The sequence below is a fragment of the Girardinichthys multiradiatus genome, chromosome 20 (assembly GCF_021462225.1).
Source record: "Girardinichthys multiradiatus isolate DD_20200921_A chromosome 20, DD_fGirMul_XY1, whole genome shotgun sequence".
In the NCBI taxonomy this organism is placed as follows: Eukaryota; Metazoa; Chordata; class Actinopteri; order Cyprinodontiformes; family Goodeidae; genus Girardinichthys; species Girardinichthys multiradiatus.
This window is the reverse complement of record NC_061812.1, coordinates 24,322,520-24,336,372: the sequence shown is the minus strand read 5'-3', so window position 1 is coordinate 24,336,372 and position 13,853 is coordinate 24,322,520. Positions and strand designations below refer to the sequence as shown.

Here is a 13,853-nt window from a genome sequence, read left to right as displayed (position 1 = left end):
CTGTTTAATTATGATATTTAGTTTCCTGGAGTTCAGCCAAAACCAACTCAGTGTCAGGTTTGTGTATTGTCACATTTGAAAGAGTTAGATGTATGACAGTCATAGAGCCAAGAGGTTTTAAGGGTTTTAACCTCTTATTTTAACAGTCTTAACTAGGATAAATTAGATTATTAAAAGGTGGATTATCCCTCTGGCCATGCAGTCAACATAATCCTGACACACGCTTTAATACAACCTTTAACAAATGCTGAAATCTAAAAAAAAAAGTGTCCATCATTGTTTCCAAATGTAAACTTCTCACATTTATTATTTAAGAAAACTTTACATCAAATTTCCTCTGCTTTGCTTTGTTTTATAACAGAAATGAAGAGGAAAGGTTTATTCTCACATGAAAGCAAAAGAAAAAAAAAAAAAAGAATTAACATCTATTTCAAGGGAGCATTGGAATATGACTTTAAATAATCACTTAATAAATATGTAAAACAACAGTAGAGAAAACAACAAACTAATCTTAATGTTTCAAATAAATGCAGCCATAAATCCCACCCTGTTGTTACTGTACAGAGGTTGATATTCATGTATTTTTGTTTTGTTTGTTTTTTTCTGACCCTTAATGACCTTAAACAATTAATAAATATGAATACAACCTTTGACAGTCTTTGCAATCAAGAAAACTACAAATTTTAAAATATCCTAATGAAGACACCGAGGAGATCCACCAATGAGAATATTAAGAAATCCACCAATAAATAATTAAGTATTTAAAATGCAAAATCAAACCATAAATATTTATCACACACTAAACACATTCTCCCACAGATACTGCACTTTTCATACTGTACACTTACTGTATCATATAACCAAAAATATAAATGGAAAGTCTGGGAAGATTACCATTTAAAACACAAATCGAAAAATTATTTAACGACAGTGAGGTGTAAATGTCTTGATTTGCCATGCATTGTATCTGCATGCGAACATTTGCTGCTTGCACATCTGAATTTACCCTCCTAGGGGCAATAAATGTAATTTCTCTTCTGTTCTATTTATTTTATTTCTTTCTAAATATTCTCAGTAAATTAGATGTCCTTGCAATCTTTTAAATCAGTCTCTATCAATGTTAATTTAGACTTTTTGATGGTCTTTTCAAAGAAGATTATTTTTGAGTTTGACCTATGACCTTTTCAGGCATTAAAAGACTCCTAAATGCAAGAAATGAACAACAACATGCTCAGACTCACAGACTGAACTGAGAATCAGTGGTGAAAAAAATTCAAAAAAATTCAAAACAAAAACTGAAATGCCTTCAGAGAGACCTAAGAAATATTAATCAAGGTCCCTTTCAAAATATTACCTGAAAATTGGGCTACATAGAGGAATAAGTAAAAAAGATTTTAGGGTAGGCTTAAAGTTTTTTTTGAAAAACACTAAAAGAATGTTGAAACAAGTTGATTACTTGAAAGTTGCAATTTGAATGTTTGTAAATAATTCAAATTACAAAAAGACCTCCAAAATCAGTCTTGCAAGTTCGGCAGAAAATAAATGCTAAAAAAGATTTGTATGGTTAGACCATGTAGCTAATCTGCTAATTAGAGATGCACTAGAAAATACTTTAAGCTGCTGATGAACCCCTCAGAGCTGGGTTGCTCAGAAACAAACAACTCTAAGCTTTTTTCGATCATTGAATGCTCAATACAAAGCTGCATCATGTCGACAACAACACCCTCAACAACACCCTTCGGTGTGGAAGTTGTTACTGAATGAGGAAGCCTTTGTTAACCTGTTTGTTCAATTAGGCTGCTACATTTTAAATGGGGTGAGACTTCAGCAAATTAAAGTCAGGCAGAACATGTTACAGCAAATTTGCTCTGATCTGTTTGAAGAGTGTAATTTTGTCTGTTATTGAACATGCTTGAGTTGGAAATGTTGGACATTTTATTGAAAATTTCACAGGATCTTCTAACCCCAGAGAAAATACACACAGGGACATATGGTTGCAAATAGTAGTTCTTACTGCACTAATGATGCTAATCCCTAATATAAGATGCTAAAGACAGTTTAAAGTGTCATTTTTTTCGTTGTTAACATTTGCTAACATTTACAAAAACTGGGGATCAGAAACCAGGCAAAAAATCTTAGATTAGTGTATTGTTCCTGCTAATCAGTAGGAGAGATCCACTATTAAACCTTAAGGTTTGTTCTTCTCACTGTTGTTTTTTCATGGTTGGGGCATGAACACAAATCAGAACTAAATATGCTGCAATTTTCGTGTATCAAAGTGCAGTGTCCAAAAAAATGTTTTTCCCTCACAGATTTATTTGGTTTTTAGCTTTTTTGTTACACATACAATTCTCAGATAACCTGGGTGAAAAGAAATGTTTTTTCAAATGATAATCCTTTATTAGTGGAGGAAAAGCTTTCCAAACCAACCTGTACCATAAGTAAAATTAATTGTTTTATTTCAGCCAAATTAGAGGGTTTAGATTTAGATGCCACAACATCTAAATAGGATTTAAATCTGGACTTTGACTAGGCAACTCTAAAAGCTTCCCTTTTAAATCTGTGAAGAATTCAGAAATGGACTTGCTTGTGTGTTTTGGATCATTGTCCTGCTGCATAACCCAGGTGGACTGAAGCATCAGATCACAAACTGATGGCCAAACGTTAAACGCTTTATTTTGAAATTTCTGCATGCCTCTTGTTAGACTTCTAGGCACAAGCATTGCAAATTAGCCACGGCTATAAATGGTGTAGTATATGTCATGTAAAGTGTATATACTTGTCTCTATAATGAAATGAAACGAAATGAATTGAAATTAAATGAAATGAAATGAAATTTAATTTAATTTAATTTAATTTAATTTAATTTAATTTTATTTTATTTTGTTTTATTTATTTTATTGCGTACTTTATGTGATCAGACAGATTCTATTAAAGTAATTTCTTAACTCCACAGGTATGACAGTAATCTGGTTGTTGTTAGCAAATTTGTCCTCAAGTTTCAAAAATATGTGCTTAATCACACTTAATTCATGATTTAACAAAGCAACCACTTCTATAGTTGATTTGGGATACTTTTTTTTTTCCCTAAATGCAAAACATTATATTTTTTGTATTTTGTTTTTGATAATCTGAAAAAAGCAGAAACATCATTAGGTTATCATATCATTAGGTTTTCTTCAACCCTGTGCTGATAATATTGCTCCTAGGAACAAGGTAGCTGCACCAAGTCTGTGCAGCAGCACATCTTTTACATGTAAAAAAAACTGCTCTGACCTCAAAAACATTCAGGTCAATGATAAAGATCCACTGCAATTTTGTGGCATCGATCTGACCAAACAGCTTTGCCTTTTTATTATTTATTCTTAGTGGGTTTCATCCTTTCTATATGACACCAATTTTAACTCATATAGTTTTAAATTTGTAGTTTCCTTTATGAGTTGTTTTACAAGCATACGGCACTATTTGAGCTCAAATTATGTTCCGTTCACATCTCATTAACAAAAATTACAGGTCCTTGAGAAGCTATTTTATTCTCTTTTTCATAAATCACTGTTTTGCCCAGATATGTCTCTGGTAAGCTAAAGTTTACTTGTGATTGGTTGATGCTAGCTTGTCTCTGGACCTGTTTATCGAAGTCCCCTCTTGACTCGGTGAAACTGTCCTGTTTAAAGGGGCCAAAACTATCATCTGGCTGCTCAAAGCTGGATTCGCTGTAGAGTCGCTCTCGCATTTCACTGGATCGTTTCCTGGAAGAAGTTCTGCTTGGGAATCTCTGACCAGTTTTGTACCAGTCTGTCTCTTTAAAGACAAACCAAATGTTTCCAGACCACAGGATGGCATTGACAAAACCAAAAACCTGTCAGTTGAACAAAAAGATAACAGGTGTAAGTAGATTATTGTATCCAGAATGTGTCCGTTTTTATTGAATACCTACAGCAGAAGTGTTTAGACGAGACCAGAAAGGTTCCTGCGTTGCTGCACATTTATATTCCTTCTCTCTACATGCAGAGATGAGCAGAAGCACCTCTGTTGGGTTTGTGGCTGTCTTGATATCAGTGAGGCTTTTAGCCCAACAGCAACTGCTGAGCAGCCATGTTAGAGAAAATGTGATGGTGACAAGAAAATCCTGGTGCATTGTTCAGGACAGAAAGACATATTAGGAAATTCACAAAAATCACCTATTGGTGTCATTTTAACAAAACACACCTGATTGAACTTAAAGTGATTGTGGAAATCAAATGTTACTGACCACTAGAGGGCCTCTGTTGTTCTTCAGATACTTGTTCTGGTAGAAGACGTAGACAACTGTTGCCAAAAGGGAGTAGAGAAATGCCGAAACACCCACAGTTACGAAAAATTGAGCCGCTGCAGAGAAGTCACCACTGAGGAAAACAATTTCTTCTCTCTTTGCCTCGCACATGGGAGCTTTGAAGTGGACCTGCTGCAATCTATAAGACATGAAGAAAGAAAGGGGTTTGTGAATAACTGTAGGGAGGATGTATCTTTATCCACCGACAATTCTCAGGTGTTTTGGAAGCAGACTATTAACGCGTTTTCTGGAGAGATAGGAAAAAATATTAAAACAAATATTTAAAAGTATAAAGTTTAAAAACAAATTATCTGCACATCTTGGAGTAAAAGTTTTTAATAAATTGAGAAATTTCTATTTATTTATTTGACATATACACTACTGGTCAAAAGTTTTATATCTTTATGTTTATGACTATTTACATTGTATGTAGATTCTCACTGAAAGCATCAAAACTGTGAATGAACGCATGGAATTATATAGCAAACAGAAAATTGTAAAATAACTTTAACTATACTTTATATTTTATACTCCTTAAAGCAGTTGCCCTTTACTGTGATGACTGAAATATTAATCTTTCGTCGGCTCTAAATGAAGGCCTAGGAAGTGCTTTCAAGACTCTTTGGAAAACCATTTCAGGTGACCACCTCATGAAGCTCAGGGGGCTTCATGAGGTGGTCACCCCCTTATGCCAGCTCCCCAAGTAGATAGCCATAGTTATTAATTGGTGAATATCAGCTTGTTATTCTTTGCTACTCCATAAAAAGAAAAAGGCATATCATTCTGCAAAGTATGCAGAAGAAAACCTAACAGTTTTAGCAAGGGTTTGTTCGATATTTCTGCTTTTCTGTTTTAAATTAAAGCAAATGGATTATGTATTCCTTTTTATTTTCATATTTTGTGTAAATTTTGTGGTTTTCATACCAGCCCATGCCAGCTACAGCCATTTTATATATATTTGTCTGTCTGGTTTATACTTACTGGATAAGGAAAATGGAGACAGAATATACTCTCGCATATTCATTTTATGTGACATCAGTTTGGAACAAGCCTTGTAACCTAATTTAACACAGGAAATGTGCAACTATGAAAATGTTTCTTGATCACTTTCTGGAACAGGAGTCAGATAGTTGTCACCCTTGGGAGATGTCAGTTTGTGATAAAATAATTATATAAAAACAAAATGTACCCAAAAAATCTAAATCTTGATCACTTCAGCTTTACAAAAAATAATCATCCCTTTAATCACAGCTGCCATCAGTTATTTCCTTATTTAGTTAGTCAGCTTTGTCAAAACGAAAGCATTACTTCAGTTTCCTGTTATTTTTCATTACCTGAACTTCTAGCATTCAAATGGCAACGTGCTTGAAAATGTACAGAAGTGACCTTTTTCACTGTAAACACAGTTGTATAAGAAACACTGAAGACGTGGAGATGTTAAAGTGGGTCGACATCCCCGCTCAGCTGTCCAACAGCCTGGTTTTAAACTGGGTGAGCTCCATCAGAGAGCAGCTCTCTTTTTTAAACTTGACAGAAAAATATCTTCTTAAAATATTAGAGCAAATACTGCTGATCCGTTTTCTGGGGGGAAAATCCAAATTCTGAAGAGTAAATGATTATTTTATATATTTTTTATTTTTTATTTGATCTAAAATCATTAGTGATACCAGAAGTTATTTTGACCCTCCTCAAGGATAAAGTGCTCTGTTTCTAAGATAAACTTGTTTTCTGAGTGTCATGCAAAACCCTTATTTACCTAAAAGGATAGCCAAAATCAATATTGATGCTGAGGTTGTTTGGTCTCCGGCCTGCACAGTCCACTTTAACCTGGAGATGACCATGATATCCTCCACATGTGGCAAATGCACAAATGGCAAAAATCTACCAACAGAAATAAACAAACAAACAAACAGAAAAACATTTTGAAAGTAAAACCATCTGTTGATGATTTCTGAATGAATTCTTTAGAAAAAAGAGACAAATGACTGTGTGAGCTTGCTGCTTAATGAATGCACATCAATAAATCAGATAAGAGATTATTACAGTTCAAAACGATTTAGGAAACAAATCCTGAATAATTTAAAGGAAGGAAGATAATTAACAGAGTTGCGTACTGTGCCCTGGAGGGAGCCCACAGCAGTAGAGTCAGAATCTGTTTATTCATGATATATGCAGATCTGGACTTTATCAATAATTTGTTTTTACATTTTCATAATTTCTAAAATATTGACAAAACTAATAACAGTTTTTACTGAGTCAACACAATTTTTGTACTTTTAAACAATTAAAAAGACCTCTCATCTCGAAGCAGAACACTGTGATAACAAGAAGGTCTTTGCAGTTTAAGGAAAAAATAATGCAAATGTGTAGCCAATAATCTGAAAAAACTTGAAAAGAAATAAATAAAGGCAACTTACCGGAGCAAATATAACCATACACATTTAAAGACCAAAGAGCCTAACTCCTCACAGTGCCGACAGCTGTAGTCATCAGGCTTAGATGTAACTGATGCAGACAGGAAAACCAGAGCAACTCTTCCAGCAGAGAGGGTGGGCTGACGGGGGTTGTCTCCCCTGAAGAGGAGCTGGAGATCTGCTCAAACTCTGCATGCAGTCATAATTGCTTTAAACTACAATATTTGTAAAATATGATACTTATTTTTTTGGATCATGAAAGAAAATCCTAAATTCCCATTAATGACACTCTGTGACAACATTGGTCCAGAAAAAAAATGTGGCTATATTTGCAACATGAAGCAAACCGAGGATCTGGGACAGATTCTGATCATATAAATAATTTGGATGGTCACAGAGATAATACTGGGGGCTGCATAGAGCTGATGTGTGTTAACAGATCTATATTTCAGCGAACTTCATCAAAACATGAATATTATTTTGTGTGTGTAATTTCAGGTCTGTACCTAATGCAACAAAATGGTTGTGTTGTAATGTTTTGCTTTGGTTAGATTCAGGTTTTAATTGGGAACCATCTATAAAATGTACCTAATGTATTTCTAAAATTTTAAAACAGTGTGACTACATATCAGACCATTTTATTTATTTTTCTTATGAAGATGTTAAGGTTTCTTTGTATAATGAATAATTGATGTTTACACCATTTGCCTGACTCAGAGGTCTCTTGCTGACCTCTTCTGGTGAAACATCTGTATTACACATTTCAGCCTTTTCCTGCATTTAAACCGGTATTTCAGCCAAAGATTAGGCCAGTGTATCTCTGAACATAATATATAGACTTTATCTATATATTACTTTTTCAAACAAAGTTAAAAAGTGCTTCATATAAATAAAAACATAAAAAAGATACAAAATACATAATAAAATAGAAGAGTAGTCTAAAAACCACATATATAAAAAAGAGAAACTCAATGAATAAAAGCTGATTTATTCAAATGTTTTTTGAGCAGAGTTTTAAGAGGACACAGCCTGTCTGATATCAAGTGGAAGACCTTTCTACAAAAGAGGAGTCCTGACCATGAAAGTTGTAGAACCTTCTGTTGCTCTGGGAAGACAAAGCAACGGTCTGTTAGTCCTAGAAGCAGTGATAGGAGTGAGAAGCTCAGAGAAATACACAGAGGCGAGAGCGTTCAAAGATTTAAAAACAAACAATGAAATTTTGAAATTAATTGTGAACTTCACAGGCAGCCAGTGCAGTGAAGCAAGAATCGGAGAGATATACTCGTATCTGTGAGTTCTGGAGAGGACTCTAGCTACAGTGTTTTGTAGAAGTTGTAGACAAATAAATACACATAGCAAAATAAAAGTCTGATTACGCAATCATAAAAGTCATTGCATCAGTCATACTGAACAGCAATAGTGCCTGTGTGTCTGTCATCCAGGTGTTTGTACATATAAACCTTTAAAACTGCGTAATGTTACACATTTAGACACGTTGCCTAAAACTCAGTTGATTCTGAAGCTTCATAAAAGTCTGCCTCACTTCAGTCATTGTTTTGCATTTTCTACCTCAATTATTCATACCCCTGGCAGATTTAAACTTAAAGTGATATTTTAACATGTTTTTTCTGAATAGAAAAAATATTGATGTCACGAGTGGCTCAACCAGAGCCCCTCCTTGAAGCTGATTGAGACTCTATGGAGGGAGGTAAAGATTAAGGGGATGGTACGCAAGCCTTCCAGCCTCAAAGACTTTTAGGGCAGATAAATGATGAAAGATGATTATTGAAAAAGGAATAAAAAATATTTTATCATACTTTTTTTTAAAAAGGAAATAAACCAAAAAAAATATGTCTTTCAAAATGCTAATTCCTTTTACAATGTTTTTATTTGTTTGACACAAACTTACTGATTGGATCAAAATATGTCTGGGTACAAATAATGTTAACCTTTAAATAAGGTAAATCTGGCACTTCATCCCAAAGGAGTTTGTTAATCAGCAATGCGTTTTTAATGTTCTATTTTTATCCTCACGGCAATGCAGAGTGAGGAGGTGAGGACAGAATATTCATCTGTTTAATTTTATCTCATGACAGGTGCCATTGTGAAAGTAGTTATTACAGTGATCACTACTATCACCACAGGATCTCAAAAAAAAATTAATTATCATTGAAAAAACTGTGTACTTATGAAGTCAGATCTGGCTTTTCTCTTGCTATGATACGACATTTGTAAATTATTCTAAGTTTTATTAACTTGGTTTAAACAGAAAGAAAACTTCACTTTCAAAGAGAAAACCATTGTGTTTTACAGATGTGACAGAGGAAATTAAGTAAGCAATTGCAGTCTGTTTATAGATGAAATTTAGGTTTATTGTTTTCAATCACTGTGATGGTAATGACCTGTGAAGGGTTGCTTGCTGTTATTTTAAGAAAATGGATCTGTGGAGGTGTTTGTGGCAGGAGCTCGGTAAAAAAAGGAAAAAGGTTGTTACCTTTAATCAGACGAGAAAAGGTTACAAAACCACACATCGGGAGAAAAGCTTACAACATTCAGGCACATCACAATAACTGAACCTGATTAAAACAGTGCAAAAGATACACGCTACTCTTCTCCAAAGGTCATAACCAAGGCTTATAAATCCCAAAATGTTGCAACAATCTGAGCTCTAACCTGAAGTGTTGGAGTCCAAGGGTAATTCTGCTTAACTATGGCAGATCATATCAGTTTAACTTTCGCACATTTTCTGTTTAACTTATGTGCGGGCTGCCACCACATCATACAGAGCTAGTTCTGATTAATTTACCTCCTATTTTTCCGCTGATTATAAGAGCCTTATAACAACATACCTCTATCCTTTCTTACTAATTCAACATTAAAGCCTGTAAAGTACTTCAAAGTATTTTGAACAACTTTGACATTAAAACAAGAACATTTTTATTCTACCTCTCAAAACGTGTCAAACATTGTTGTCTAAAAATGAAGTTGCTAATTTTAACATTTTGATCAAATAAAGAAAATCAAATACAAGCTGAGTCTTCAGACTAATAATTAAAGATTGAGAACTGCACACCAACAAAAACAGCTTCTTCTTCAGATCAGCTGAAACGTCTCTGTTGGATAACTTGATCAGAAACAGGCCAGACAAATGCGTCAGATTTAGTTGTGTTAATGAAACAAGTTATTTTTGAATCATATGCTAGCCTAAGTTTGTACACTGCTCAAAAAATGAAGGGAACACTCAAATAACACATCCTAGATTTGAATGAATGAAATATTCTCATTGAATACTTTGTTCTGTACAAAGTTTAATGTGCTGACAACAAAATCACACAAAAATCATCAATGGAAACAAATGTATTAACCAATGGAGGCCTGGATTTGGAGTCACACACAAAATTAAAGTGGAAAAACACACTACAGGCTGATCCAACTTTGATGTAATGTCCTTAAAACAAGTCTGAATGAGGCTCAGTATTGTGTGTGGCCTCCATGTGTCTGTATGACCTCCCTACAACGCCTGGACATGCTCCTGATGAGACGGTGGATGGTCTCCTGAGGGATCTCCTCCCAGACCTGGACTAAAGCATCCGCCAACTCCTGGACAGTCTGTGGTGCAACGTGACGTTGGTGGATGGAGCGAGACATGATGTTCCAGATGTGCTCAATCGGATTCAGGTCTGGGGAACGGGCGGGCCAGTCCATAGATTCAATATCTTCATCTTGCAGGAACTGCTGACACACTCCAGCCACATGAGGTCTAGCATTGTCCTGCATTAGGAGGAACCCAGGGCCAACCGCACCAGCATATGGTCTCACAAGCGGTCTGAGAATCTCATCTCGGTACCTAATGGCAGTCAGGCTACCTCTGGAGAGCACATGGAAAGAAATGCCACCCCACACCATTACTGACCCACTGCCAAACCGGTCATGCTGAAGGATGTTGCAGGCAGCAGATCGCTCTCCACGGTGTCTTCAGACTCTGTCACGTCTGTCACATGTGCTCAGTGTGAATCTGCTTTCATCTGTGAAGAGCACAGGGCACCAGTGGCGAATTTGCCAATCTTGGTGTTCTCTGGCAAATGCCAAGCGTCCTGCACGGTGTTGGGCTGTGAGCACAACCCCCATTTGTGGACGTCGGGCCCTCATACCATCCTCATGGAGTCAGTTTCTAACCGTTTGTGCAGACACATGCACATTTGTGGCCTGCTGGAGGTCATTTTGCAGGGCTCTGGCAGTGCTCCTCCTGTTCCTCCTTGCACAAAGGTGGAGGTAGCGGTCCTGCTGCTGGGTTGTTGCCCTCCTACGGCCTCCTCCACATCTCCTGGTGTACTGGCCTGTCTCCTGGTAGCGCCTCCAGGCTCTGGACACTACGCTGACAGACACAGCAAACCTTCTTGCTACAGCTCACATTGATGTGCCATCCTGGATGAGCTGCACTACCTGAGCCACTTGTGTGGGTTGTAGAGTCCGTCTCATGTTACCATGAGTGTGAAAGCACCACCAACATTCAAAAGTGACCAAAACATCAGCCAGAAAGCAGAGGTACTGAGAAGTGTTCTGTGGTCCCCACCTGCAGAACCACTCCTTTATTGAGTGTGTCTTGCTAATCGCCAAAGATTTCCCCCTGTTGTCTTTTCCATTTGAACAACAACATGTGAAATTGATTGTCAATCAGTGTTGCTTCCTAAGTGGACAGTCTGATTTCACAGAGGTTAGATTTACTTGGAGATATATTGTGTTGTTTAAGTGTTCCCTTTTTTTTGAGCAGTGTATATTCTTGTGTAAAGCTCTACTCAATTCTAATTTTCCTCCATCAACCGCTGACTTGTGTTCTGAATATCTTCCTTTAAGAGTATTTTGATTTGTATCTTATCAGGCTCAGAATCCAAAGTCAGAAACCGCCAGAACATTCAAGAACCTGGACCAGAAATGAAAGCTTCCCAGTTTCAGAGTAAATCTTCCAACTGAAACCACATTGGTTGGTGCCGATATTCCTCCATCAGCCAGATGGGAGTCGTGGGACTCCATGAGCAGATGTTTTTTTTATGTAACAAAAATTGCTTGGTAGAAAATTTAAGAAAACATTCTTCAGACTGATATTGAAATCATGAGACTGACTGCTTTCTGAACATAATCATCGTCTTCAAATTGTTCAGAATCATCTTTTAACAGGTACTAAAAACCATTAACACATATCTCTAATTCAGTCTTCTCCACACTGGCTCCCAGTCCATTGTAGAATTGATTTTAAGCTTCTACTGACTACCTTTAAAGTGTTAAATGGTCTGGTCCCATCATATTTGTGTGATCTTCTCAACATCTACATTCTGCTGAGAGCTCTCTGGTCAACCAACTAGCTTCTCTTACATCCCCCACAATCCAAATTTAAAGGAAAAGGAGATTGGGTCATTGCAGTGACTGCTCCAAGCCATTGAAATACTTTGCTCTCTTATGTCGGGTCACCTAAAGGGTTGAATCTCTTAAATCAATGCTGAAAATATTTTCTCCTTTCTGTTTGATTGAAGCAGAATATGAGACCCAAACAGATCTATTAGTTCTGTGTGGTGTTTACAATTTTATCAACTTTATTTGTTCGTTGCCTTCTTTGTTTTATTGTTTATACTTTTAAAATGTTCAGCTTGACTAAATTGTAAATCACTTTGATTAGCATATATTGCTTTTAATGTGCTATATAAATAAATTCATGTTGACATTAACATGGTATAGTTTATTGTTGCTCAATCAAATGACAATTTCAGTTTGTTTCACCAGTAAACTGTGTTTGAGTTGTTTTTCTTTATCACATATCTCTTTGGTGACAAGCATGAGTTACATCAAAAATGTTAACTCCTCATAAAAAGGGTGCATTTACAGTTTTCTTTTGTGTTTGCTTTTAAAAGAATTACATTCAGAAAAAGAAAATTACTACACTGCTTGAGAACATTGAACCCTTTGTAAAGTTGGTTTTCTGCATCTTCACCTGAAATCATTAAAGCAATGGTAATCTCTGCATCATATTTATTTATTTTGAAGGAATGTTTTGAAAATGGCTGAAAGGTGTGTAGGTACTCAGGGGTTACTCAGTACTCCCCCGCGTAGCATTTTGTTGTCATTCTGCCCTGGAAGAAGAAAAGGGGGTCTGCCTTAGTGCGGTACGAGGCAGAATGATCTGAGACGTATCAACATGTCATATTGAATGTGTTCAAAAACCCTTTAAAATCACTGATGGAATTGACAGACACCCAATGAGGGAAACTGAAGACACATAACATGAGAAGTATTTTAATACCCATTTTGTTAAGGCTTGAGGCTAACAGGGACATTAAACTGATGTGGCAGTCTTGATGAGATGAAGCATGAACCTCACCACCCCCCTGGTGTGGCCGAAAATATGAATAATCTGATTTTGTTCTCTGTAAGATAAGGATCTTCTTCAAAATCATTTTCATTTATATAATGTAATCTTGTTTTAAACTAAAAAGTAGGTGGCGCTACTTCGACGTGCAAAATGTCCTGGCCTACAGTGCTTTACTGCATGTGCTCTTCCTCACTATTCAATTTTCTGTTGATCTACTTTGAAACTGAGGTCTCTAGGGCAACACAGTTTGTACCAAATCAAAGAAAACCAAACCGAGTTGTGGAAGTGTGCACAAAAACTAAACACATTCTGTATTTGAACAGTTTGTAGAACCTCCTTTAGTAGCAGTAAGTTAATATTGCATGTGAGAGTCTACAGAAAAACTATAGAATAGATTATTTATAGAAAAGTAAACCCTCTATCATCAACCCTCCACCTCCATGCTTGATAATTGCTTATGAAGTGCTTTTTTTTTTTTTTTTCTAAACATAGTTCTGTGCATTATGGAGAAACATCTTCACTTGGTTGCCTCTGTCATCTAAAAAAGCCATCACATGATCAGAAACAGGCCAGACAAACGCGTCAGATTTAGTTGTGTTAATTAAATAAGTTATTTTTGGATCATATGCAAGCCTAAGTTTGTCACATGAAACCAAAATGTTTGGGCCTAAACTAAGCTAAATACAGAGAAATTCAGAAAACCTGTGAAAGCCGCTGAAAACCTGAGACTGGGACGGAGCTTCTTCTTCCAATAGAACAAAAATCC

The 13,853-nt window shown here is 36.1% G+C and overlaps 1 protein-coding gene across 1 annotated transcript; it reads right to left on the bottom strand.

The window, feature by feature from the left end:
• Positions 1-289: 289 nt before the first annotated feature.
• On the bottom strand, positions 290-6,867 carry synprb (synaptoporin b). Its single transcript, XM_047348159.1, has 5 exons — positions 6,730-6,867; positions 6,069-6,193; positions 4,253-4,451; positions 3,938-4,129; positions 290-3,859 (listed from the first exon to the last, which is right to left on the bottom strand). The coding sequence occupies exons 1-5, from the start codon at positions 6,751-6,753 to the stop codon at positions 3,488-3,490; spliced, it is 912 nt and encodes a 303-aa protein (XP_047204115.1). The 5' UTR covers positions 6,754-6,867; the 3' UTR covers positions 290-3,487.
• Positions 6,868-13,853: the final 6,986 nt, after the last annotated feature.

Coding starts and splice junctions, on each gene's coding strand:
- synprb (XM_047348159.1), bottom strand. CDS start 6,753: ATGTGTATGGTTATATTTGCTCCG. Junction 4,452..6,068: donor GATTTTGGCTATCCTTTTAG/GTAAATAAGGGT, acceptor CATGTCTTATAG/ATTGCAGCAGGTCCACTTCA. Junction 4,130..4,252: donor ACAACAGAGGCCCTCTAGTG/GTCAGTAACATT, acceptor ACAATGCACCAG/GATTTTCTTGTCACCATCAC.